Here is a 26,662-nt window from a genome sequence, read left to right on the forward strand (position 1 = left end):
CGGGAGATTCTTTACTAAATGACCACAAAGTCCTCGAGGAAGCGGGGGAGGTTGGAGTTTTTTTTTTTTTTTTTTTTTTGAGGGATTGTGCCACAGCGACAGAACACGCGGTCCACATTGTTGATCCCCCCCCCCTCTCTGCTCCGGGATTAAATACCAGATCTCAGATTTCGGAAATTTGGCCGACCCTTTCACAGTAGAGAGGGGATAAGTCTCAACTCCTTTGATCCTTTTTCTGTTACCGTGCCACCAACATGTCAAAATGGTCTTTTAACTTTAATTCTAAACCACAAATATTAGAGTCTCAGACTCATGTTGATTTCCTTCTTTTCCCACGTAGTCGAAATAGTAACTTACACAATGAAACACCTCTACAGCGTCGTTGGGGATGTTTTAATGACCGATGGAGCGTTTTCTCTGAAAGCCACTTTGTTGCATACATTCATGGTGTTCAGAGGACGATCCCGAGCTGTTCCTCTAGCGCCACCTAGACGTTGATATTTTGAATTTCTTTTCAATTCTTTTTTTACTTCGTATACAGGTTTTTTCCCCCCATGAAACATACTTTGACTTTGTTTTCCAACTCATTTTCGACCTAATATATACATAGGTGGACAAATATGTAAATATATGGGTATACGTATTTCTTTCCCATGACATTCTTCAACTTAATTTTTTTTTTCAGAAAACATTTAACTTTCAACTTTTTTTCCCATATCTTTTGACTTTTTTCAAAAAACTTTATACCTAATATTTTTTGATGTTTTTTTACCCATGCATTTTTTTTGATGAAACAATTTTTTTTTTTTTTAAACATTTTCATGGAACCCAGAGGATGAGTCCTATTAACTTTGGCGATGGCGTGACCTTTTGTCCTTTGCTGTCCCAGCTGTAATAGTTCAACATTTGACTGCCATGATATTCTGTGCCGACATTCTTGCTCCCCAGAGGCTGAACTGCATTAACTTCATCCACCACCAGGTCAAAATTCTAATCTGTCCATGAGCCAAATATCCGAAAAATGTAACCGCACTCCCATCAGCCTCGGCTGCACATTATGTTCTGTGCTCATTGGCAAATATTAGCACGTTAAGCCAAAACACACAAACTCTTTGTTGGGTTCCTCCCTGGCTGTTCCCTCCTACACTGAGCAACGCGCAGCGTGCACGCACGCACACGCATGCATGCACGCACACGCCTGCCCGGTTGATGGTGACATCGTTGGTATTGATCGGTCTTTCTAAATTGGATGACCAGCAGGCCGCCCTCCACTCCGCCGGAAGCAGCCAGATGGACCAAAGATGACGTTTCATTATCGCTGCCCGTCACACGATTTGTTTTGTTTATTCATTTCATGGAATCAGAAGGTTCAATGCGACTCTTCTCTCTGGGCCCTCAGAGACCTTCTCCTCGCGCTCCATTCCCAAACACTAAGAGGATTTTCTCTCCCCTTGAGCCCTTCGTTCAATATTTGTGCTTCGTAATCAGCCCGGCGGACACTGATCCTCCTGCGTCATTAACGCCCTAATCCCGTTGGAAATGACGGTTATTCAACAACAGGGACTTATGCATCTAATCTATTCTTTGATTTGAACTAAACATCACGTTAAGTTCAAATCAAAAGAGGCCCCTGTGATGCATCGTGAATGTCTTATTAAAAAGGAACGGAGACACGGAACATCCAGAAGCCTTTTTTTATCAAACGTTGTGATCTTCTGGAGGATTTGTTGCTTCGCCGAGGACGCGTTTGAGCACCGACGGCGCCCCCTGCTGGTGCAACGCTGCACACTACATTCATGATTATGTAATCATTTTAGCGCTCACTACAGGCAAAATAGGAATTCACGTGACCTAATATGAATATTAAAAGACGTTCCATCGGACACTGGATTGGATGAATTTGGGTACTTTTCTTTGGGGAGTTACTATTCACAACATCATTGATCTATGCGCAGGAATTCATTGATTCAATTTCATTGATGGAATCCATCAAAAGAGGACTGAAAAAATCAGCTTATAATTCCATTTTATTTTCAGTATGACGCAACATTAGAAGTATAAATATCTGTTTTAATATACAACATCTATGACACCCACAGAGCTTTCCTTGGGCGAAATACAAAACTCAAAACACTTTTATTGCACATGTTCTAAAAGACAAACCATCGTAAGAGTTCATCTAAATACTAGTTTTGCACGGAGGAAGAAAAAAAAAAAAAAAGGGGAATCGAAAAGACGAGCAGAGAGAGAAGAACGTGTGAAAGGACATCGATCACAGCACGAACACGTGTTCTTATCCAACACCATAAACACCATCTCTGACACACAACACAGATTTGGCAAATCAACGATATACAAAATATACATCCACGATGCTTCGTAAACAGACACTGAATGTGCTTTGCAGATTTTAAATGTCAGTCGTCACCGGAGGAAAAAAAGAAGAAAAGTTTGTTCTAACGAAACTTGTTTAAATCTGAATTCATGAATCATTCCAGTTCCACTTCCTTCTTCTCGCCCTCCCGAAACGTCGGGCCAAACATTAAGGTGCTTTTGTTCTACGCATCAACAATATCTGAGTAAACATCAGATTCTAAAATCTCAAAAGATAAACTTTATATTCCGTCACAACAGAGCCAAAACTGCATCACACACTTAGTGTCTCCTCCTTTAGGGTTTCTTATTCATTCAGAGAGTGTGTGTGTGTGTGTGTGTGTTGCAGAAAGTGAACGCGGATACACGACAGCCTACATTAGTACCAAGTGTTTAACATTGAGTGTGAACTACGCCTGTGAAGCTTTGATTCCTCTGAAACACCAAAAACACACAACAAAGACCCCAACCCCCCCCACGTGGAAATCTTTTGAGGCCCCCTCTGCAGTAACATCTGACACGTGGTTCATATTTTACACACAGACATTCCTGCGAGATGCTGAAGGCCCTCAGTTTCGTTAATTAATGCTACATTTTCAGAAACAGCCCATCTGCCCCCCCCCCCCCAACCTCCCCAACGCCAAATGTTGAGTCACAGAGAAGAGGCCTGGTGAGATGCATCCTGGGAGCTGACTTCAGCAGCTCATAATATTGATCTATACATTTAGTACAAATGACAATCATGTAAGCCCCACAGTGCTCTCATATTTACACCATATTGCATAAAAATTCCCCAAAAATATATGTACACATGTCAGAGGAATGTAAATAAACACCACGGCTTGCCAAGAACAGCAAGTTTTTTTTAATTTTTATTTCCCATAATTCTAAGGCCCCTTCACTGATTTAGGATTCCCACATTTGTAGTTTGAGGGGAAAAGTCGGGCGTGTTTTTCTCCCCTCGGTGAGAATCCTACGGAACCACTGCAGGTCCCTCGAGTGTTCCAAGTCATCGGAAATCACTAATATGGCACGGACTGTTCAGCCGAGAGGCGGAGCCTAGCCAACCCCGCCCCCCCTCCACCCCCCACGCTGATTGCACAAAGCAGGAACAAAAACCAAACTGACGTGAAAAGTAAAACACCAGAAATGATCAGCAAACGACTTCCTACACACACACACACACACACACACACACACACACACACACACACACACACACACACACACACACACACACACACACACACACACACACACACACACACACACACACACACACACACACACACACACACACACACACACACACACACACACACACACACACACACACACACACACAGCTTGCCCGGTTGATGATGATGATGATGTTGGTGATGATGATGATGATGATGTTGATGCTGCTTCCACAAAACCTTCTCTAACAACACATAGCCGCTGCCCTGCCCCCCCCTCCTCCTTCTGGCCCCTCCCCCCTCTACTTTTTATGGCAGGAACTACGCGGCGACTCCTTTTGCTGCTTCCTGCCGGCGTCCCGCTCGGCGCCGCCGGCTCTGGTCGCGTCTCTCTTTGTGTTTTTCTGCGCCGACGCGACCTCTTGAGCGACCTCTTTTTTCTTCCTCTCCGGCTCCCTCTTGCCGGAGGACGCCACCTGTTTGTCCGGTGGGGGGGGCGGCGGCGGCGGCGCCCCCCCACCGCGAGCGTCCGGTTTGGCCCTGGGGCCCTCCTTGGCCGCCCTGAACGCGGCGCCGGAGGCCCGGCCCTCGCCGCTCGGCGGCTCTCTCCTCGGCGGGTCGGGCGGGGGGGGGGCGTCGGCCGCCGCCTCTTTTGGTCTCGGCCCGTGGTGGAGGGGGTCCTTGTGTTTGGGATCGAGGCCTTGTCTGCCAGCTGGCGAGGTCTTCCCAGCCGACGAGGGAGGGGCGGTCTTGGCGGGGGGCGGTCTGGCCTTCCAGTCGTGAGCCGGCGGCGGCGAGGCTCTGGGCGGGGCTTCTCTCGGGGGAGGCGTCGGCCGAGCGGAGGCCTGGCGCTCGGGTGGCGGCGGGGCCTCCGTCTGGCTGGGGTCGGGGGTCGTCTGAACGTGGGGTTCTCTGGGCGGATCCCTCTGCTTGGGACCGCCCTTGGCTGGGGGGCCGGGAGGACATTTCCCTTCTGGGGGTTTTGTGTGAGTCTTCGTGGCGGCGGCGGGGGGGGGGGCCGCGGGCTGCGGGTCAGTCCTGCACTTACTTTTGGCCAGTACACTTACACTCTCCTTGGCGGCGGCCGGGGGGGGGCACTTGTGTTTCGCGGCGCTTTCCTTCGCGCCGATGGCTTCTTCTACATGAGCGGGGCGGCGTTCGTTTCGTTCGGCTGGAGGGATTTTCACAGCGGCGACATTCTTTGTGTCTGTCGTCAGGGTCACAACATTCAAAGAGGCCACCATGTTTGCTCCAGAAGCTTCTCTCTGCTGCTCCGCGTTGACCTCCTGCTTCCGGCCTCCGGCGGCGAGCGCCTTCACGGCCGACCCGACGGGTTTCTCCCTGGTGTTCCCTTCCTCCACAGAACCAGGCGGTTTCTGCGGTGAGGGGGCGCTCTCGGGAACGGCGGCGGCGGCGGGCGAGGAGCTGCCCCGCGCGTTGGGAGGCGCGTTCCCCTCGCTGCGAGGTCCGCCCGTGGGCGCCGCGGCCGGAGCCTCCCGGGTTTTCGCGTCCGGCTTCGCCGAAGCCAGGGCGCCCTCCGCCGGCTCCGCCTCCTCCTCCTGATCCTCGTTGCTGACCTCCCGTATGGACGGCGTCTGCCCGCAGGAGGAGAAGTGGGCGGCGTGCCGGGGGCCCCTGTGGTCGTGGGCCGGCGAGGAGCCGCACTTCACGGACGGTTTGGCGGCGAAGCTCGACGCCTCCGCTCCGCTGGTTGGAGGCTGCGGCGCGCCGGCGTGTCCGTCTCGTGCTTCATCGCCCGTGGTGCTGCTTTTAAGTTTGTTTGATGGATCCTTGGAGGCCACGACGCCATTCGGAGAAGGAACCGCTTCGGGGCTCTTCAGCTTGTCCGCAGTTCTCACCTGAGGGATCGTTATTTGTTTCTCAACAGGGTTCTGGAGCCAAATCGGAGGACCCGAGGAAAAGCCGACGCTCGTACTTTCCGCCATTTTGGATAAGCAGGTTTCCGTTTTAGAAACCCGGGGCCCCGAGAGCAGCCCGATATCCAGCGTGCCCTCCAGGGGCTTGAGAGAGGACACGTGGCGTCCTTCGAGCTTGTACTCGGACGACGTCTTCCGCAGCGGGGGCTCGGCGGAGGAGATGAGCTGCAGTTTCTCCACGGCGCTCTCCCCCCTGCCGGAGAAGAGCTTGGGGGACAGACCCTCGGGGCTGGACTGCACGCTGGCGAGCGCCGCCTTCACGTGCTCGTGAGCCGCGTCCAGCTGGAGGCTCTTGGACCTGGTGGAGCCAAAGTGCAGGTTCTCGTGCATGCCGGGCGAGAGCCGGCAGGCGCAGTCCTCTCGCTCCTCGAAGGACAGCCTCTTCCTGGTGAACTCCACGCCGGGGGCTTTGAAGTCCAGCCTGTCGGGCTTCACGTTGTCCTTGGCCGCTCTGCAGAGGGCCGACCGGAGCGCCGCGTCGCCCTCGCAGCAGCCGCCGCACGGCTCGCCCTCGGGCGCCCGGGCGCCGAGCTTCTTGTACAGCACGTCTTTGAGGGTCGCGCTCGCCGCCCTGCCCTCCGGGGGGCCGGGGTCCGGGCCGCCGTGGGTTTTGCTCGGGCCACGTAGGAGGAGGAAGCCGTCCTCCCTGTCGTCGCCACACGCCGGCTCGGCCTCGCGCAGGGCGCCTTGCTTCTGGAGCGACTCTCTCCTCTCCGACCAGTCCTGGCGCTTGGCAACCATCTTGGACTTCAGCGCCTCCCGGTCGAGCTCCTCGGCGGACTCCTGGGGGCCCGGCTTGCGGCCGGCGGGCCTCTTCAGGCAGCCCTGCTCGACGGGTCGGACGCGGTGGACGGCCGTCTCCTCGGCGCTCTGCAGGGCGCCGTGCTCCCGCTCCCCGGGCCTCGGCTCCTCATCCTGCACCTCCTCCTGGGTCACCTCCAGGCTGCGTTTCCTGGGGCACAGGAGCTGCTTCTTCTCGCCGGCGTACGATGGGGACAGCTTCTCCTCGGACTGGACGCGCTTCAGGAGAGGCGAGCGGGGGGGCTCGGCGCTCTTGGGGCGCGCGATGTGGCGCACGATGGTGGGCGGGGAGTGTATCTTGGCCGGCTTGGAGGCGGGGTGGGGGGCGCCCCCGAGGAGGGGGGAGGGGGAGCGCGGAGGAGACGTCGGCTGGGGGGTGGGCGACGGCGTGCGGGCCAGAGGAGAGAGGGGGATGCTGCCGGCGGACTTGCGGCGCCCCTGCCGGAGCCGCTGACCCGGCAGCTTGGGGCCGAGGCCGTGGAGGGTGCTGGGCCGAATGTGGCCCGAGCCCGCCGGGGAGTTCGGGGCGCTGGAGCTGGGGGAGCTGCTCTGGGACGAGTTGCCACCTGAAAGTAAAAAAAAAAAAAAAGTAAAAAGAGAAGAAGAAGAAGAAGCATGTGGACGAAACATGTGTAAACAGCAGGATCGCTCAGACGAAATCTCCACCTGACTGGGTGAATTCTGGTGCGTGGCGGAAGGCGGCGGTGGGGGAACGAGGGGGGGGGCTGTGGGTGGGGGAGCCGGAGAGACTCTCACCAGATGACAGAGAGTGGTTGAGGGAGGAGAAGCTGCGGCTGGTGTGCAGGAGGGGAGACGGCTGCATGGCGAAGCGCCTGAAGAGGGAGCGACGCCTGGAAGACCAAGGAGAAGGAAAATCAGACCTTATGGAAGAGAAGACACCTGCATTGATTCAAATGGTAAAGTGTCGTACCTTTCGGGTGTCTTCTCCTTCTTGGGCTTTTTGGCACACCTCACCATCTTGCTGCGGTAGCTGTTCCTTCTGGCCGGACCCGTTTTTATCGAAGTGTTTTCAAACGGCGTCGTGGAGATGGTCACTTTGCTGCCGCTCTGAAAGCACCAGGGAACACGGGGGAGGGTCAGAGGATTTGTTTGTGGTGGAATTCGTCCGCGGTTTGAGGGCTAAACGTCGCTTACCTTGAGCAGGAGCTCCACCACCTCCGTGTGGACCAGGCCGTGCACCGGTTCTCCGTTCACGTGAGTAATCAGGTCTCCGGCTTTAAGCCCTGCTTTATGGGCGGGCCCGCCGTCCTCCACATTCTGATTGACGCACACGAAAGAGACATTTTGTATTAGCATCTGTGCGGACATAGTCGGACACAAACCGCTGCAGGGATGACCGGAGCAGAGTCCCTTTGGAAGCTTTAAGATGGGTCCAAACGAACCAAACCGCCCCCCCCCACGAGTCTGCAGACTTGTGACGCATCTCTCACCCAAACCATGTGGTAGACGGTGTAGACGTCGCCGTCGCAGGAGTACACCCGGATGGCCCTCAGCGTGAAGCCGAACTTCTTCCCCGAGCTGTGGATGACGACGGGCTGCCGCGGGACGGCGTTGCAGAGCGAGGAGTCGCGGCTCGGCGAGGAGTCCCTGGAGGAAGGGTCCGAGGAGAGGGAGTAGGGGGAGAGGGGGCTGGCCAGCGGAGACGCCCCCAACACGTCTGCAAACGACAGCAGCAGCAGCAGATTAGTTCATTCATTCGTTCATTAAAGAGCAGAGTGACCCCCCCCCCGCGGGTGAAACTAATGCGATGTTTCACTCTCCCAGCAGTGAAGACCCTCCCCCCACCGCCCCTGCCTGCCTCCTTATTAGCGGCTTTTACACTGTGTTCACACTGAACTCACAGCAGGTGTCGCGCTGGGCCAATTTCACACGGATCTACACAGCGGGGCTTTCACCTCCTTATTTGTGCCCCTCGTTGTGACTCTGTAAACACTGTGTGTGTGTGTGTGTGTGTGTGTGTGTGCGCGCTCTCTGCCTCACCGCTGGGGATCATGAGTGACAGGGCGCCGGCCGACGCGGATTTGGGGACCCTGGCCACGGCTCCGCTCCTCTGCGCCGCGCTGTCGGGCCGCAGGGAGCCGGGGGCGGGGGCGGGGGCGAGGGCGGCGCCGTCGGGGCTCTCCATCTCGTCACCCCTCGGCGTCAACTGGTCCAGATGTTCCGAGAAACTCCCTGATTGTCAGAACAGGTGAGTAATGAAATGCAATAAAGACATACCTTAAACACAACACTACCCCCACCCCCACATTTATTTAAGGGTACGCTGTGGTTTTCCCCACCAGAGAGCGTGGCCCCGCTGTGCGTGCTGCCGGGGGTGGTGTCGTCGGGCTCGTCCTGCGGGAGCTCCCCCGTGGAGAAGGAGGTCTTGCTGGGGTCCCCGAGGCCGGACGTCTCGTCGCCTTCGCTCTCCGCCGAGATGGCGAACTTTGGCAGCAGGTCGGGCCGGGGCCCCCGATTGGTTCCGTCCGTGTCCGTGGAGTGGGAGAGCGAGGGTCTGGAGGAGGAGGAGGGACGGAGAGTGAGAGAGGGCTTGGGGTGGATGTTCACAGATTAGATTCCGTGTCATCTGCTGTGGATGATGCGCTGACTGTGTGTTTAATGCTCGGAGGGTTCGATGAACCGGAGTTTGAGGGCGTACATTTCAGCAAAGTCCGGCGTCCAGCTGAGGGAGTCGACCGTCGGCGGGCTCTCGCTCTTCTTCCCCTCGGTCTCCGCCTTCTCCTCCAGGAGCCCGCGGGACAAATCCAGGCTGCTGTAGACCTGACGGACCACACAGAGGCAACGGCTTCACGTTAGTAAAAAAATTAAATAAAAAATACACCCCTTGCAACGGGCCGCAAAAGAGCGATCGATCGAGTGTCTCGACAGTGAATAAATCAGCTTTTATACATTTACAGTGGAGAGCTGACCAGAAGGGTCAGAACCCTTGGTGCTGTTCATGTGGGTCGATGCACACCTCGTTGTGCCTCACAGGCTTCAGGTGCAGCAGCTTTTGGAGAGGCACTGTAATGCTTTGTTGTGATGTGAGAGGGGAGCACACTGCAATGCAGCACAACAATTGCCCCCCCCCAGCTTGTACGACTGCATTGTGCTCCACAAAAAAAAAAAAGAAGCGGAAAATATATGCAAAGCCGACATCTACGTTTTAATGCTGTCGGGGGGGGGGGGTGTTTTCTAGCCTCACATTTCCATATGAAATAGCACCACGCTCATGCTTTCCCTCCCATGAGAAAAAAAAGAAAAAAAGGGGGGGGGGGGAGCAGGACTGACGAGGGAACGTCTTCAGGCGGTAACCACGAGGCGTTTGTGTGACAAAGCGGAGGAAACTGAAAAGACGCACCTTGGAGAATCTGTGAGAACAAGAGGAGAACTGCCGCAGCTCCACGTTGAAGTCTTCGTCGTTGGTGTCCTCTTCCTCCGTCTCCAGGTGGTGGTACCGCTCCGAGCGAGCTGGGGATGACGGGAGGTTTAGGGTTCAGTTGGAGTTTTTTTTTTTTTTTAACTACACGTTTATTTTAAGGGTCACAAGGTGATTCAAGAAGAAGAAAATGGATCCCAATCCCTTTTCACTCCATTCATTTAAAGCTATAGAATGTTTTTTAAGGTATTTGTACTAATCAGGTTTTTTAACATTTGCAAACAAATATGATTAACAAATAATATGTTTGGGGGGAAAGCATTTGTTTTTATTGCAAAAACTACAAAAGATAACCTGCTAGAAGATGGTGACTTACGATGAGATGTTTGTGTGCGTGCTGCTGTTAGCTGAATCAAGCCGTAGCTTCATACCTGATGATGCCTCTGCGATGGCTCGCTACTATGTGGCCCTTGTGGACTCAAAGTCACGGTGAAGTAACTCACTGTCGAAGTAGCTGGTGTCATCCTCCGACTCCAGCTGAGGAATGAACTCGGCCTTCTGCCTCAGCAGGCTGTTCCAGTCCAGGTTGTAGAAGAACTGATGCTGCTTCACCTCGGCGGCTCCCCCTGCAGATCCAACCAATGCAAACCGAAAAAAAACTAGTTGGGACACAGCGTTCCTACAAACAAGACGGGAAAATGATTTTGTGTGGAGACTGACGACGACGGCAACGGTCTCCTTAGAGAACACACGCTCCGCCCCCCCCCCCCCACTCCCCCCCTCCCGGTGGCTTCAGGCCAAACCGACATAATAACCCTAAATCACGCAGGACAGTTTCCTGCCTGTGACCTTTCCTGTAATAGCCGGGGGACTTTGTGAATGGCAGCCTGGCGGGGGGGGGGGGGGGGGGGGGGGGTTGGGGGGGAGGCGCTGGTATATGATATGAAGCCTTAGTCCCGGCCCGTGGATCCGCTCTTTAGTGCTTCATCGTACGTGGACCTAGATTCACGGGAGAGGTGAAGAGGCCACAGGATAAACTGCCCCTGCTGTTCGATGACCTCAAATCATGATCTTTTACCTGCGCCCATCCTCTCCAGAGGGTTCTGTCGCAGGAGCAAGGCGATGAGCTCCTGGGAGTCAGGGGGGGGGGCGTCCTCCCCCTCGGGCCAGTTGATTTCGTCTGGGGGGGGGGTAAAAAAAACAAACACACGATGCGAAAGTCTGAAATCAACCGGCTTTTTGCTGAGAAAAGGGTTAAAAAAATTTAAAAAAACAGAGCAAGGTGATGCATCGCCTGGAACTATGCGAGCGCATCACAAGCCGTTTGCATTTTCGCAATCTGCATTCGCACTTTAAAATGAAATGCACTACGTGTTTGTGGCATTTAAATAAATCTGGATTAGGATTAGTTTACATTTCATGAAATGAACAGGTTTTGAAGTCACCTAACTTATATATATATATATATATATATATATAGTATATATAATGTACTCTATCGATTTAACGTTCTCAGCCAATTGTGACCCAGGCTCAAACTTACAAAGTGCTCTTTTAAAAAGAAAGAAAATAAAGAAAAAAGCAAATTCAGACAAAACAGAGCGAGTTCTGAGGCGTTTAGTTGAATGAGACAATTTCAATGTGCTCTCGCTTTGGGTGAAAAGCCTGGTGGATAAGCAAAGAAAAGAGGAGCGAAGCCCGCCTGCTCCGTGCAGATTGTCCGCTCCGTGCACCATTTGTCCCCCATTTTAATCAAATTTGTGAGGGGGGGGGGGGCGCTATGAATATGGATGCGGGCCCGCGGGGCCACGGCGCGCTCTTTAATTAACAGTCACGCCCGGAAGGCTGGCGACATTTGATTGAGAGCGCAGTTAATTTGCAGGTTATCAGACCAGCCGCGATACGGAGGAGGAACCCCCCCCCCCTACACCCCTCAAGATTAAGATTAAGATTTTTTTTTTCCACCGCGAGACCACAGGAAGGAGGACAAAGTGACACCATCAGAAATATTTAAAAGCTCACTTGTGGTCTAAAGTCGAGCTGAATCCGCCTGGCGCCATCTGCTTTTCAACGACCCCTCGGGGGAAATCTCTGCCTCCAGTAAATTGAGAAATATGCCCACCGACCATGTGGTCACTATGTAAATGTTAAACTCGTATCCGAATGAGATTTGGGAATTCCTCTTGGTGTGCTGCACGGAATCTAAAAGCCAGACGCTGTGAAACCTGCCAAAATCTGTCGAGCAAAATGATATACCGACTGATGAATAAACCAGTAAAGCTTTTTTTTTTTTTTTTAAATACAAAAATCAGAAGCAAGTGATGTTTCCTCTTGAATAAGTGACGCCTCGGGTGAAATTTCATGCTTTGCGTCGCGATTAAACATCTGGGTGGATGTGGTGAAGGTGCAAAACATCTTCACAGAAGATGTGCTCTGCTTGAGGGAAATCAAACATCTTCCCGGTGAGTCTTTATGAGGCTAAAAAACAACAACAACAGCAGCAGCAGCAGCGGGAGGAGAATGGGGCCGATGACTGACCGCTGATGACCTGTCCGAACAGCTCCTCCGGCGTGTCCCCGAAAAAGGGCACGCAGCCCACCAGGAACTCGTAGAGGATGATGCCCATCGCCCACCAGTCCACCGGCTTCCCGTAGCCCTGCCGGAGGATCACCTCGGGCGCGATGTACTCCGGGGTTCCGCACACCTGCCGAAGCACAGCGGCGTGAGCCTGAGGGGGGGGGGGGGGGGGGGGCGCTCTCTCTCTCTCTCTCTGGGTGGTGGTAGCACGCCGAGGCCCCCGAGGAGACCTACCTGCTTGTCGGAGAACTCCCTGGCGTCTTTCTCTATGTGGCCCTCGTACAGGTTGGTGGTCATGTTCATCAGACCCACTTTGGACAAGCCGAAATCCGTCAGCTTGATGTGTCCCATCAACGTTACCAGCAAACTGGGAAGGAGGCGATGGAACAAAAAAAAAGTCAAATATTTAGCTTTATTATGCTCACTAATTGCAGATGAAAATCACGCAGTGAAGCAGAATTAAAAACAAATAAGGTTTGCGTCTTTAGATTTGATTTTTACGGTTGCCGTGACAACCGGGAGGCCTCACTTGTCTGGCTTGAGGTCCCGGTGGACGATGCCGTAGTTGTGGAGATACTCCAGAGCCAGCACCGTCTCGGCGAAGTACATGCGGGCCATGTCCACGGGGAGAGGACCCATGTTCTTCAGCAGGGTGGCACAGTCGCCGCCTGCAAAACACCAAGGGAGGGAACGTGGTTTGAGAGTGACGGACGCACGCGGGGGAGGGTGGGTGAAGGTCGACCGGCGGGGGGGGGGGCTGACCTTCAACGTACTCCATGACCATGCACAGGTGCCGGCGGGTCTCAAACGAGCAGTACATGGACACCACAAACGGGTTCTCGGCAAAGGTGAGGATGTCCCTCTCCACGAAGGCCTGCTGGATCTGGTTCCTCAGGATCAGGTTCTGCTTGTTGATCTTCTTCATGGCGAACCGCTGCTTCGTTTCCTTGTGACGGACCAGATAAACGGCTCTGTGGAGCGAAAGGGTTTACTGGGTCAGCGGAGGGACGGAACCGGCCCGTTTGACCACAAAGTCGGTTTAATCGTCGGGTTTAAACGGCGGAAATAGTAGGTGTCCATCCACTCAGGATCAGATGGTCCGATGGTCCGATGGAGGTCGCGATGTCCTTACCCGTAGGCGCCGTTGCTGATGAGCTTCGTCATCTCAAAGTCCAACTCGCAGGGTTTACGCCGGCAGCGCAGGGCCGTGCTGAGGCTCTGAGACTGAAGGGGAGACACAAACAAAGAGATAACATCTGTTCTTCTTGGAGGGAGCAGATCAATGCGGGGGGGGGGGGGGGGGGGGTTAACGATTCCCGCGTCGCTCACCGAGTCGTCCGTTTCCGGCGTCTCTGCAATCCCGCTGTCACAGCTGGTCAGCTGAGCGATCTCTGCAGAGGTTAAAAGGAGAAAACCAGCGGTTTATAGATGTAACAAACATCTGAACGTTTCTTCTTTCAAGGCCCACGAAAGCTTTTTGAAACAAAAGGTGACTTAAAACCGCAGACTTCAGCGACCCATCGGGTCCGAGGTGCTGACTGAGAGATAAATCGGGGGAAATGGAGAGTAAATGGGTCGGAAGTGAGTAACGAACACATGTCTAACGACCATTTGGAAAAAAAATCACCACTCCGGGAACCAGCGCTCATCACAAAGCACCTCGCCTCCTCTTCCCTGACACTCGTCTCCGTGCGTGTGTTTCGCGCGTCGTCCTCAAGGGAGCCAGTCGACGCCTTTTTCCAACGGCTGTTTAACATCTGGCCTCCTTCGAAAAGTCCGCTTCAGGCGCCCGAGGCTCCGAGCGAGACGACACTCGGGGGGGGGGGGGGGGGGGCTGATGAGCCGGCCTGCTTGAGGCCATTCCTTTCTAATTAGTCCTAATGAATGTTGTTTGTAACCGAAATCCGCAGAGACGGAGGGTCGTTAGAGAGAGATTAGTCCAGAGGTTTTCTTTGTCTTTTACTTCTCTCATTCCTTCACAGCTTCTGTTCTAATATACAGACACCTCAGCAGATCTTTTAGAATTCATCCAAAGCTATAATCATTGGCCAATGTGTGTCAACGCTCTTCTTCCTCTCCTACCTTCTAGAGGATCTCTGGTGAGTCCCAGCTGGCTGATGATGTAACGAGGGATGTCCGTCTTGATGCCCTGGCCCTCTTTAGCGTGTCCTTCGGCGGCCTCCAGAAGGTGGTAAAACTCCTCTGGGTCAAACTCCTGGAGACGGGAGGACAGCGTCAGCGCACACGCCTTCTCCCTTTGCTCGCCGGATGCATCTCAGAAACGTACCAGACATTCCAGCAGCCGAGCGGGTCGGGCTATGATGATGAGGATCTTCTTCACCAGCTCTCGGATGACGTTCACCTCCTCGCTTTCGGACCTCTCGGTGGACTACGGAGCGACACACACACACACACACACACACACACAACGCTCTAGTTCTCCACTCGTTATCCTGGGCGCCGCGTCTCGGAGGGAGCGCTCACCTCCTGCACCAGCCTCTCCAGCTTGTCGGTGAGCTCGCAGAAGTAGCTGGAGGTGACGAGGCCGAGGCGGCTCTTCTCCAGGCAGTCGCGGGCCAGTTCGACGATCTGGTGGTGGGCGAAGCCGAGCACGCCGTCCGCCAGCGGGAGGACGCTCTCTGGAGAGTTGCTGCGGATGATCTCCTGGATCTTGTCCTCCATCTGAGCCGTGGCCTGCAGGAAGGGACAAGGAGGAGTCAGCTTGGAGAAGCTGAGGGAGAAGGAGCGGCCAGACGCGAAGGCGGCGAACCCGTTACCCTGGGGAAGCGCTCCTTGTAGACGTGATTCATCATGATAATCTCATGGTCGTAGCACGATGGAGATCTCCCGGGGCTGGAAGACAAAGTTCGACGGGTCAGCGCCTGGTGGTGAGGGTTGGTGTCCACCTGCCCAGGGGGGGGGGGGGGGGGCGGAGCTAACCTACCTGAGGCTGCGCGAGCGGGGTCGCATGGCGCTCGCTCTGCGGCACTCGTCCCCGGAGATGCTCTCGGTGCAGAAGTGCTTGGAGAGGAAGTGCAGCTCGTCGGGCGTAGGCTGGAAGGGCAGCTGGTGCAGCTTCTCCTGTGATGAACAGGATGACTGGAAATGAAACACATATATATCCAACATGAAAAGAAAAATATTACTTTTTATTTTATTCGTGGATAAAAAAAAATTAAAAAAAAGATCACAGCTTGTCGTTTTTACATTCAGTGTCTGTACGAATTAAACCAAGAATATTAAAAATACATTTGTAACATTTGGACAGGGCCAGGCTAGCTGTATCCAGTCTTTATGCTAAGCTAGGTTAGCCTGTAACTCTGCAGTATATCAGACACATGACCGTGGTAAGCAATAGTTTCACCTCACTTTAAGAAATTCTTAAATTTCTCCCAAATGATCAAACTATTCCTCTAAAGCTTTCTACGAAACCCCCCCCCAAAAACAATCCTACATTTTATAACAATTTATTAAAATACAAAGAGTATTAATCACATCACAGTGAGGCCCGAACCTTCTAGTCCGAGGCGACTCGATGGTTTTAGCAGAGTAACAAAGACCTGCTTCCTTCCATAGAAGTCGTGAATAGCAGGAAACAAACACTTTTTGTCTTTCCTCTGAATGTCAGTGTGCGTTTGCGCGTCTGCCTCCCATTAACTCGCCTTTATTCCAATGCAGCTCAGAGTGAGAGTAAAACATGCAGGACCTTGATGCCATAGGAGTTTCATCCTGATGAATATGATTACAACACGCAAAATGATCGCTGGTTTCTGCAACATTTACTCAATAAAGTGGCCGATATTGAACATATAGCAGTTTCCTGGTGAATGTTTTCAATATCTGCATATTTTGCTTTTGTGAAAGGATAAATAAATAAATCTGTCTACAATATTTGAGTGTGCCGTGTCTTTTCAGGTGTCGTTCCATCAGCCAATGAACATAAATGACTAACATCTGGTGCACACACACACACACACACACACACTCGGAATCTCGTCAATTTTAAATTGTTCATACGTTTCATTTCGGAAGGACTTTAAAGGCCCAGGTGTTTGGATGCTTACTGAGACGGTGGAGCTCGGCGTGTTGGTTCCATATCCGGAGGAGGGGAGCGAGGCCAGCGACCAGCGGCGACCATCGGTCCTGTCGGCCGCACAGACTTCGCATTACAACACATTACAGTAAAAAAACAGTCCTGGTCACCACATCGTTTCAGATGAATGGGGAACTTTCTCTGCTGTTGTTGTTGTTGTTGTTGAAAATGAAATGAAGAGAAAACAGTAAGTGAGTGTAGAACCGAAACGTCACCATGAGACAAACTGATGAACGAGGGGGGGGGGGGGGGGGGGGGGGAGGGTCTAGAAACGACGTGTGTGTGTGGTGATGAAAAGGGGGGAATGGAGGCCTAACGTGGCGTTACCTGTCTGCTCTGTGGCAATGACTGTGGATTGTAGAAAAAAGGACATCGTTACTCGACATCGTCTCCAGAAATGGAGTAAAATAAATGACACATGGAGGCCATCTTTGAAAGCTGAATAGATTTAAGCTAAAGTGCCGTCTGGCGATGGCGGAGAAAGTGTAAGTGAACGCCGTGTGACGGCTTCGAACGCGAGCATCCGAGTGAATACCTTCGTGCAAAAGAGAAGTGAGCGGAGGCGCTCGGGGAGAAGTTCCTGGGACTGTCCTGGGGGCTCGTTCCTGCAAGAGAGACCAGAGGAACACGAGCCTTTTTTAGCAGGAAATCAAACTGCAAGCGATAACAACTCGATGAGGTCGGCCCTTTCCAGATTTTCACCAAAAAAAAAGCAGCTCAATGAGAAGGATCAGTTTAAATAACCATCACCAGGTGAGCAGAGATGTAGTGATGGAGACCTGAAGGAGACCTCTCGTTGGTGCATAATCACATAAATGTATTTAGATTGGTCATATTATTATTATTATTATTTTTTCTCCATTACACATGCAGGAGATCCTCTCTTTAAATGTACGTAGCACTGCGCTCCCTGGCTGGAGGGACTCGCAGAAAGCCACCAATCAGCCGCCGTCTCTATTCCCTACGGTCCAGATGTTCCACACAGGGCGCCACTGAACGTTGCTGGAGACGACTGTCGCCTGTTTAGTTACATTGTACTACATATTTAGTTACATTGTAATCTTAATCACAGCCAAATGAGGTGTGACACACCTCGTCCTTCGGGGGAAAGACGGCACCCGAGGACATTTCATCTTCACACTGTTCAGAAAGTCATCAGAGAGAAGAAGGTTGTTTATGAAGTTAGATTTGATCTGCCCAGATACCGGGACCAGGTTTCAGATTAAATGGATGTTGCGCCCCCCTCCCTCCCCCAGCAGCGGACACATCCCCGCTGCTCGGATTCCTTCTCAAAAAAGAGCGAGCTACAAACGGCGAGGGGCGCGAGCGACTCGGCAGGAAATGCAAACGCCCTGTTGGTAAGTGGGGCCTGGCCTCCCTCTGCATTTCCTCCCCCCCCAGCCCTGGGACCCGGAGGGGGCTACGCAGACTTACCTGTGAGAGATGAGAGGGGGGAGTGAGGTCGCGGGAGACCTGAAGACTGAGCGCTTCCTATCAGGCTTTTCCTGTTGCTCGTTCTGCAGCTGTGAAACAAAGGTTAGATCAGGACCATGTGACTCATCACGTCGTCATCGACCACGAGGAGGGAAGGCACAAACGTGTTTGGTTCATTGCGGGGGGGGGGGGGGGAAATAAAATAAATAAATGCTTTGAGGGAACCAGTGGGATAAAAGGTAGTTACAAAAAAAAGAGACATTCGAAAAAAAAAAATAATAATAATAACAATTCTGAAAAGAATAATAAAATGAAATGAGGCAAGGCTGAAACTTGTTTACCACATGTCTTATTTTCTGCAATAACAAAAAAAAGTGGAATAATAAGTCCTCACAAAAAAACAAAAAAAAATTAAATGAAAAATGCGGAAAAAGAAAAAAATTCTAAAAGATAATGAAAAAAATATTTAAAAAATAAACTCATAACAAATAATATTTGTAATGATGAAAAATAATTAAATTAAATAAACAGAGAAACTTCTGTTTGCCACATGTGAACGTAACCAAAGTTTAAGATTATAACCAGATAATATCTACTGTCTTCCGTGTTACTTGGTGCATTCACTGCCATGAAAAGAGAAGGAACTTCCTGTTTCAGTCACCAAAATAAAGCGTCTTTCAGGATGTTTTCAAGTTGGTTGATGAGGTTAATGGAGGACTGTGACTCACGAGGGTCCACTGGGATCAACAACATGTGACTCAAACTGCAGCCCAATTTTTAACCTTGAGGGAAAGATGAACCATTTCACAGTAAAAAAATGAACAAAAATAAAAGTGTTCAACGTCCCGATTGGTCTCGGGTTTATATCTTTATATTAGAGGCCGTCAGTGGGAACAACTGACACTGAAACAACATGAATTCGCATCAAGGTCAGAGACTCGATGGCGTCCCGTTACATAACCTCCTCAGAGAGCCGAACCATTTACAACTATTTACAATGTTAATAAGCGCTTTATGAAACTCTTCCGTCAGTGTTTGAATAGCGAAGCTCCTTCGTTTCACTGCAGCAGCATTTGAGGAATAACACCGAAGCCAAAGACCTCGACGGACACAACAGCATGCAAACAAAATATTCTATTTCTCATGAATCTCGTTGGTTTTCCACGTGCGTTGCAGAGCTTCAGTGTCCAGCGAGGTCGAGCCCTGCGTCACAACTTAACACAAGCATTAATACTACGATGGATGAAGGAATCGGAGGATCGTGTTTTCAGAGATCTGTGCATCGATGCCTTAAAATCGTGGATTGACGAGCACACGTCTGTAAGTTGTGTACTTTTGAACAACCTCCCCCCCCCCCCCAGAAGAGATATTGTTGCACATTACTCACCAGCTAGCTTTAAAGAGCACAATTCCGTTAACTAATCCTGATTGATCGTGTGGGAGATTTGGGCGCCCCTGTCGGTGTAGATTAACTACGGGTAATTTCCCGCTAATTTGCTTCATCGCCTGAACGATGAGTCCAGATTTTATGAATAAAGAGGACGGGGGCCTTGCTCCTGCTTAAATGGTCGATGCAATTAGCCACACGCTAAAGTCGAATGACGAATGGACCAAACGTTCAGAGGCAAAATATGTGAGAATATGAGTGGCTCCCGTGGTTCGATGCACTTACGATCACACGCTTAGAACTTTTAAAGCTGCAGGGAAGATTTAAGCTGTTTTTGATATGCAAGGCAGCAGTGACCTTCAAGCAGAGGTCAGCGAGGAGGCGTCATTATAAAGAGAGATGAGATAAAAAGATATGTTGCTGTTCTATGATACATTTGCATTTAATGGAATCAATAACCTCATGTTTTATTATTATCATTATCGTTATAATCAGAAGGAAGAAACCTGAGTAAATGAGTAGATTTGGAGTCTTTGAACACCTGACAGACGTTGGTGCTCATGTGAGCGTCGTTCCATTATTCATGCTGCCGGTCATTAAACACCACGGACGCCTTTAAACCTGCAGGTCAAACCCCTAATTTGGACTTAAATCACTTGTAATCTTGTTTGCAGGAGTGCTTTTCCAGGGTTAACCCGGGGGGGGAGCGTGCACGCATGGCGCGAATCATTAATGGCGACGGCGAGGGAGGGAATAATATCTGTCACACAGGTGCTCGGCCAAAGAGGATCACATTTAACGACATCTATTTATACCGTCTCGCCGAGGATTTGGGCCCAGAGAGAATGGCTCACGGCTGCCTGGTCCGTCCAAAAAAAAAAAAAGGTGTCCATCGAAGTTAGAGGAACTTTAAATGTGACGGATGAAGCATTTAACTTTATCTCATTTCTACACTGACCTAAAATCACTGGAACCTGATACAAAGTAATCCAAATCTGTCAAAAGCGACTTCTTAAGACTTCGGGCTCGCTTATTTTGGGTCCGAGGAAGAGGTAAAAATAGATGAAGGCCTTTGATTTACAACACTCAGACGAATGGCTGATCCTGACCCACAACAACAACAGAAAAGAAAGCCATGATTCATCTTTTTCCACTTTGTGAGTTTTGCTCCCTTGTCAGAGCTGTCAGGTGAGCTGACGAAGCGCAACGCCACATAAATCACTGCTGACAAACCCAGATTCAAAAGGACTCATACGACACCCGAGGCTATTAATAGTATTAAAAAAAACAAAAAACAAGCTTTTCTACATCTAAGGACCTACAGTTACACAAAGATATTCAGGAGATTTGATATTTCACATTAAGTGCGTTGCATATTCAAGTGAATGGTCAATTGCCTCTTCTCTCTGACTACAAGGATACAGATGTGCCCACTGGATTCAAGCTGGATACTGAATAGCTTGTATCAGAATAGTCTGAAAGATGGTTAAAAAGTGGTCAACGTGCAAAGGACTTTAAATGAAACTTCACAGCTGCCTGTCAACAGCTGTGAAGTTTAATGAATTATCACATCAACACAGCAGAAAAAACAAGGATCAGATCTCAGACTGGGATTTTTACAGCATGAGACGTCAGTTTAAATCTGACGGCGGTCAAAGAAATGTCTGTGTGCCTAAAAAACAGACAGCATTTCATGTTAAGCCGTTTTTCCCTTTAAAATGGGTCAGCACAGGGATTAAAGATAAATATTATATCGGCTTCACGAGGACCATATAGAGAAAGACTGGGATCAAGTGGATTAGCTGCGAACCAGAAGCCAAACACGCCCCCAAAGAAACATTCTTCACACGGCAACCGCAAAGTGTTTCAAAGTGTGGAAAAGAAACTACAATTGGCAACAGAAAGTTGCCCCATTGCAGCCTGTAACGAACGCACGTGGTGACCACGAAGACCGCGGCGTGGGCGAGAAGCTCCCGACACCACGCACGAATGGAAAAGGGATGAAATGGCAAAAGAAGATGATGATGATTTGCCAGAGCGCGTTCTGCAGGTTACCTCTTGGACCGGCGCAGTCGGGCCCCGCTGAAGAAATGCGGCACGTCGAAGTTGGACAGCGCGGCCCACGGGCCCGAGTCGTGCGCGGCGTCCGAGTCGCGGCGCAGCGCCAGGTGCAAAGGGGGCCTCGGGGGAGCCGGCGAGTACAACGGGCGGCTTTCGGGGGGGTTCGGGGCGACGCGACCTCCGGAGCCGTCCCGGCGACTTCCACCGGCGCCGCAGCCGCAGCAGCAGCAGCGGCGGCCGTCCTTCGGCCCGAACCTCCTCTGCGCCGGCGCATCTGCAGCCAGCTGCGGCATGAGAGGACGCCCTGTCCTCCTCCGTCCTCCAGCGAGAGAGTAATCCAGGGAGGATCCTGCGACGCACACCTCCCCCGTGTGTGTGTGTGTGTGTGTGAGATCCAGGTCAGGTGTAAACAGCCTCTACCGTTGCGGGGGAAACGACACCAAACACTGCCAGACTTTTGGTTTTCCCTCCTTTCTCGTTCTGTCGCTCTCTCTCTCTCTCTCTCTGCTCCATATCCCAGACGCTCGCCCTGCTCAACATGCCTTGCGTCATGTAACCGGCATCTACCACTCGGCGGAGGGGGGCCGGGGGGGCGGGGGGAGCGAGGCAGCGGCGTGCTGCTGCTGCTGCAGATGCAGCCCTCGCAGGCTGCTCCCCTGCACACGTTTCGGTGGGTCAGCGCTTGGAGCCGCTCTTCACACGGAGGGCCTGAGAGGTGCCGACTGAGAGGTCACCTTGACTTCACCTTTGGGGCCTTGACTTGGCGTCGACTAGTCAGATCCTCGCCGACGTCGTCCCACTAAATCCACGGACTTATTGGAGAAAACGCTTTCTCTCAAACCCCCCCCCCCCCCCCGAGAGACGGACAAAAAAAAAAAAAAAAAAAAAAAAAGAGGCCAGAGGGGGTGAACTCTGAGTTTTGTCAGTTGGGTGATGAATTTGACTCCGTGGTCCCGCGTGGACGTGAAAGATCGGCGACGCCCTCGAGGAGAGCAGCCAGCACGCCGACAGATTCTCTGGAGCGACCGTCACAAAATAATAAGCCACAACATCACGAGCACAAAGGCGTCGACTACCTGCCCGTATCCCTCAGACAGACACCATAAGAGAGTGTGTGTCTGTGTGTGCAGTCCAGGTTGCTGCACATGTTACATTAAAGTATGGCACACATGTTACTTTTGCCGCCTCGGGCTCAACAAAGATGGAATTCCACATCATGTGATTAAATAATAACAGACTGCAACGCACAGGCAAAAGAAAGATCATCATGACCTCGTCTCAGGTTTGATGTTGACTGTCACTCAAGAAAATCAACTGGCAATTTGGAAAAACATCAGTTTAAAATTAAATTAAACTAGTTTTTTTAAAATCTCCTTTGTTCTATTTTATCTTTTATGCAACAAAACCAAGCCATCAATGGCCATCTGCAGCCGTGTCACATGACCTGCCACAAACAGACCATAGAGTATGAAGACGGCTGCAGACGGGTCCCTTCACTCCAACAAGTGGAAGGGACCTAGAGGTGGGGGGGAGGGGGGTGGGGGGTGGACCATGACGGGGCACCAAGCCGCCTTCGCCTTCCCCAGCGAGGGATTCAACCCGAAGCCATTGGGCCGGCGTGCGTCCCCTCCGGCCCGCCTCCCCCACGGGCGCCGCGATCCGCCGTTCCTCTAATTATGGCTCTGCTCCGTTTTCCGCGTTCTACATAAGAGGCGCCGCCGCTCCGGAGGGTTCAAAGTCAAACCGCCGCCGGGGGTTTTCGACAAAGAGCGACAATGACAGTTTTGCTTTGCGGCCGTGTGACACGTTTAACACAGCGCTTTGAACACTACTGGGTGGGAAACGAACACACGGGACACCTGGCGCCCCCGTCGGCCAATCAGAGACGTGCGAGCACACATGTGACCGGGTGCTTTGGTCATCAGCAAACACAGTGAAGTGAATTCCTTTGACAATAATCAGAGAGATGAAGCAGAGTCTTTGTATCCATTTGCCCCAAAACACATGAAGTAGCAGGTGAGCTAGATGGGTCTGACCTGAACGACCTCCTGACAGAACAGAGAGGTTCAGAGCCTCTTGGTGGGTGACCGGTGGATAAAAGTTAAAAAAAATAACAGGATCCACACAGACATCGTTTTAATACTAACCGCAAGCCAGAGGGCTTCGGAAATAAATAAAAAACTAGCGCTTCCCGCTTTCAACACACGAAGGATTCAGAGCGATGGAGAACGTTCTACACTTTGATGTATTGAAAACGCCACAAATCCTACTTAGCACATGAAAGAGGAGCATAAACCTCAGAACAGAGGGCGGCAAGATGGGGGAAGGAGGGGGGGGCACTGTTAACGTTATATAACCAGAGTCTTCCTCTTTCAATGTCGTTTCAATGATTTGAGGAGGGTGGGGGGGGGGGGGGGTTGTGGTGCACGTTGTCTAGAGAGAGAGTCAAAACGTGCACGGAACCTTTTCACAGACATCACATGCGCGCTCGCTTACCTCCAGAAATGGAACGCGTGCAGCGGGCTGCAGGGGCTGCAGGGGCTAGTGGGAGTGGGGCTCGAGCTTCGGGGAGTCAGGCTGCAAATTGAATGGAGGGCAGTGAATAGTTGTTCTTTTTATCACACATGACAGTACCCCAGTACCCCCCCCCCCCCACCGCCCTCCACCCCCAGCACACAGCAGCATGAGGGTCCCTGCCGGGTGAACCAATCATTGTGTTTAAAGAGCAGGTTCCACGAGGCGGACGTCGGCGACGCAGATCAAGATTCATTTTTGTTTTAAGGTGCGACGCCATCCGACTCACAGAGAGAGACTTTCCCTTTAAAGTGTGATGTCATGGATCGAGCCCCTTCTCTAGCTGAGCAGTGGCACTGCAGAGCAGGAGGTCACGTAGAGGTGAGTAACTTTTACTGCAGGTGCAGGACGGACGACACCATTTTTAGGGATTAAATCTTTTCTACATTTCTCTGGCTTTTTAAGACATTTCCCCCCCGAAGAGACCCAACCGAACAACGAATGCATCCCACGAAGGAGTCTGATGGATAATCTTTGTTGTTACTTTGCAACAGAGAGCTTCATTGTGGTCTAAAACAGTGTAAACGTTCCTTTGTTGAGATGAAGGAACACTGCAGTGTCTTTCTACACAAACATGAGGGTAAATGTCTAGTAGGAGCCAAAGGGGTTAAGGGTGAGGGGGCACAAAGTACCGAGTGGCGAACTCACGCGCTGTTGGTTTTTGGTCTTTTCCACGCGATTTTTGTTGACTATCAGAAATATCTCTTCGCATAAATTTGAATAAAATCTGCATCGCAATAATGGATTTGAAGCAAATCGATCAAGTTGTAAAGGGAACCGTATCAAAGACCTAAATAAAAAGAATCCTCAAGGCAAACAAATGACTGATTAGGGAACCTGCCGAGTAAACACAATGATTCACCGCCTTTATGATCACAACAAACACTCATCACAGGAGTGTGTGTGTGTGTGTGTGTGTGTGTGTGTCCTTCGTATGCACCGTGTAAATGTAACTGTGTCACGACAGCAAAGAAAGCATGTTGTGCAATTGCGGCACTCCTTTGCGTGACACGTCATCCGGCTGTCTGTCTGTCTCAAAACACACACACACATACACACATACACACAGACACACACACACGTGTACGCATGAAAACATAAATGCTGAACAAGCACCCGCACACACACACACACACACACACACACACACGTAAGCCCCCTGCTACCTAGCTGTGAAGGATGGGACGTTGCACTTCCTGCTGCTGATGCTGCAGATGCTGAGAACGTTGCTAATGCTAACGCCACACAAGCAACAGTGAAAGACGCACAAACGTGTCACGGAGACAAAGCTCAGGACCGCGGGGGGAGCTGCACACCACCCCCCCCCCCCCCCAAACAACCCGCCCTGGTAGCATAACGGAGGGAAATACTCACTCTAGCGTCAGCCCCGGAATTCTCAGCCTCTCCCGCTGGGCTTTCATGGCTGAACTGTGCTCGTCTGCTCTATTGTGGTCATGATATGCGCCTGCCGCCCCCCCCCCCCACACACACACACACCCCCCACCCCCTGCACTGACAAAGAGCCAAACCCAGCCACCACACTGCGATGAGACGGATTGGTTTCCTCTCCCCCTACAAAAAGAGGAGGCGGGGCTGAAAACAGAGCCGGGGGGGGCTTGGGTTCTTGTTTTGGTCCTTCTGCTTCCCACCTTGAAGCTGTCAAATGAGATCCTCAGCAGCCTGCAGAGGGCATGGAGGCAGGACAAGCCCCTCCCCCTCGAACACCCCCCCCCCCCCCCCCCACTGCTCGCTCACAAAAGCCTCTGCCCCCCCCCCCTTCCCCCCTCTCTGCACCAGCTACGTAGCAGAAATGAACGCAGAGAATAGGATCTACATGTTGCGCGCCCGCCCCCCCTCCCCTCTCTCCTCCACAGCCTTAACACGCAGTCACGCTGACAGGATGCTAACGTCGCCACGAGCCCGGGGGATGACGTCATCTCTGGAAGGAGAACATAACGCACCACCACCTGTCACCCCGCGTCAGTCAGGACTCGGGAAGCCCGCAGGACAGGAGCGCCGTGCGGGAGAATCTGTTGACAACATGTAACCTTAAAGGGGAAGAGGGAGCGCGCTGCGTGCTTCTGTGACCCAGAGGTCACGAAGCACGATGACGCAGCAGACCGTCTTTGGATTTAAGAGACCCCAGATAACAACCCCCCCCCCCCCCACCGAGCCCCTTCCCAAGAGCCATTTCATGCACAGTTATTTCTGCAGGAGCTCCATCAACACCGTAAGGAGTCAAAAATGATTTAGTGACTCATCTCAGTGAATCATGATGATGATGATGATGGATGATGATGATAATAATAATGTTGCTTGTCACTGGAAACCTTCTCACTCACATGCGCCACATTTACACCTTGGAACGAATGCCACGGCTCTCGGCTCAAGCTGCTTCAATCTCTCGCTGCTTCTCGTGTTGTTTAACAGAGTTCACACTCGGAAAAAAAATACATTGATGACGCATATTAGGAAAGAATCTTGCCATGCCATGTTAAATGTTGCAGAAATGTGGATAAGAATTAGTGAAACAAAACAAACTTGAATTAAGCCATTTTTTGAATCAAATATCAACATGTTATGAACTGAGCTTGACGTGGCCGACAGAATATACAGTCAACTATTCCTCTTTGACCCCCTGTTGCATGCTGGGACAGACGCACGGCAGCGCGGGTCCTTCAGAGTCGGGCTGTGCTTGTTGAGAAATTGAAATACAAGAAAAATAGTCTATACGAGTGCTCCTTCAGATGCCAATTTATTTTATTGGCCCCAGCAAAAGACTCCCAAGTTATTAAGGTCAGCCCTAAAAATAAGTTCCAGAGAGACTCACATTGAAAACAACTCCACAGATGACACAGTGCAAAGAGA

At 51.7% G+C, this 26,662-nt stretch overlaps 1 protein-coding gene across 10 annotated transcripts in view; it reads right to left on the reverse strand.

The window, feature by feature from the left end:
- Window positions 1-2,009: 2,009 nt before the first annotated feature.
- The window catches only part of mast4 (microtubule associated serine/threonine kinase family member 4), a 44,910-nt gene continuing 20,257 nt past the window's right edge, over window positions 2,010-26,662 (reverse strand). For 2 of the 10 annotated variants that reach the window (XM_062559029.1, XM_062559035.1), the window contains 27 exons: window positions 23,717-23,797; window positions 17,773-17,861; window positions 16,874-16,943; window positions 16,666-16,686; window positions 16,310-16,388; window positions 15,190-15,344; window positions 15,023-15,098; window positions 14,730-14,939; window positions 14,533-14,634; window positions 14,328-14,460; window positions 13,575-13,636; window positions 13,378-13,469; window positions 13,008-13,216; window positions 12,775-12,913; window positions 12,480-12,612; window positions 12,207-12,372; window positions 10,747-10,848; window positions 10,172-10,294; window positions 9,651-9,760; window positions 8,949-9,070; window positions 8,590-8,804; window positions 8,291-8,482; window positions 7,741-7,967; window positions 7,445-7,567; window positions 7,221-7,357; window positions 6,956-7,140; window positions 2,010-6,855 (listed from right to left, as the gene is read on the reverse strand). In XM_062559029.1, the coding sequence (XP_062415013.1) occupies window positions 3,854-6,855; window positions 6,956-7,140; window positions 7,221-7,357; window positions 7,445-7,567; window positions 7,741-7,967; window positions 8,291-8,482; window positions 8,590-8,804; window positions 8,949-9,070; window positions 9,651-9,760; window positions 10,172-10,294; window positions 10,747-10,848; window positions 12,207-12,372; window positions 12,480-12,612; window positions 12,775-12,913; window positions 13,008-13,216; window positions 13,378-13,469; window positions 13,575-13,636; window positions 14,328-14,460; window positions 14,533-14,634; window positions 14,730-14,939; window positions 15,023-15,098; window positions 15,190-15,344; window positions 16,310-16,388; window positions 16,666-16,686; window positions 16,874-16,943; window positions 17,773-17,861; window positions 23,717-23,797 (6,355 nt within the window). In that variant the 3' untranslated portion in view covers window positions 2,010-3,853. Of the gene's footprint in view, window positions 6,856-6,955; window positions 7,141-7,220; window positions 7,358-7,444; window positions 7,568-7,740; window positions 7,968-8,290; window positions 8,483-8,589; window positions 8,805-8,948; window positions 9,071-9,650; window positions 9,761-10,171; window positions 10,295-10,746; window positions 10,849-12,206; window positions 12,373-12,479; window positions 12,613-12,774; window positions 12,914-13,007; window positions 13,217-13,377; window positions 13,470-13,574; window positions 13,637-14,327; window positions 14,461-14,532; window positions 14,635-14,729; window positions 14,940-15,022; window positions 15,099-15,189; window positions 15,345-16,309; window positions 16,389-16,665; window positions 16,687-16,873; window positions 16,944-17,772; window positions 17,862-23,716; window positions 23,798-25,168; window positions 25,269-26,662 lie in introns of those variants that run through there. The other 8 variants (XM_062559033.1, XM_062559037.1, XM_062559036.1 and 5 more) reach the window with 7 other exon arrangements.

The sequence above is a fragment of the Pungitius pungitius genome, chromosome 18, assembly GCF_949316345.1.
Source record: "Pungitius pungitius chromosome 18, fPunPun2.1, whole genome shotgun sequence".
Taxonomy (NCBI): domain Eukaryota; kingdom Metazoa; phylum Chordata; class Actinopteri; order Perciformes; family Gasterosteidae; genus Pungitius; species Pungitius pungitius.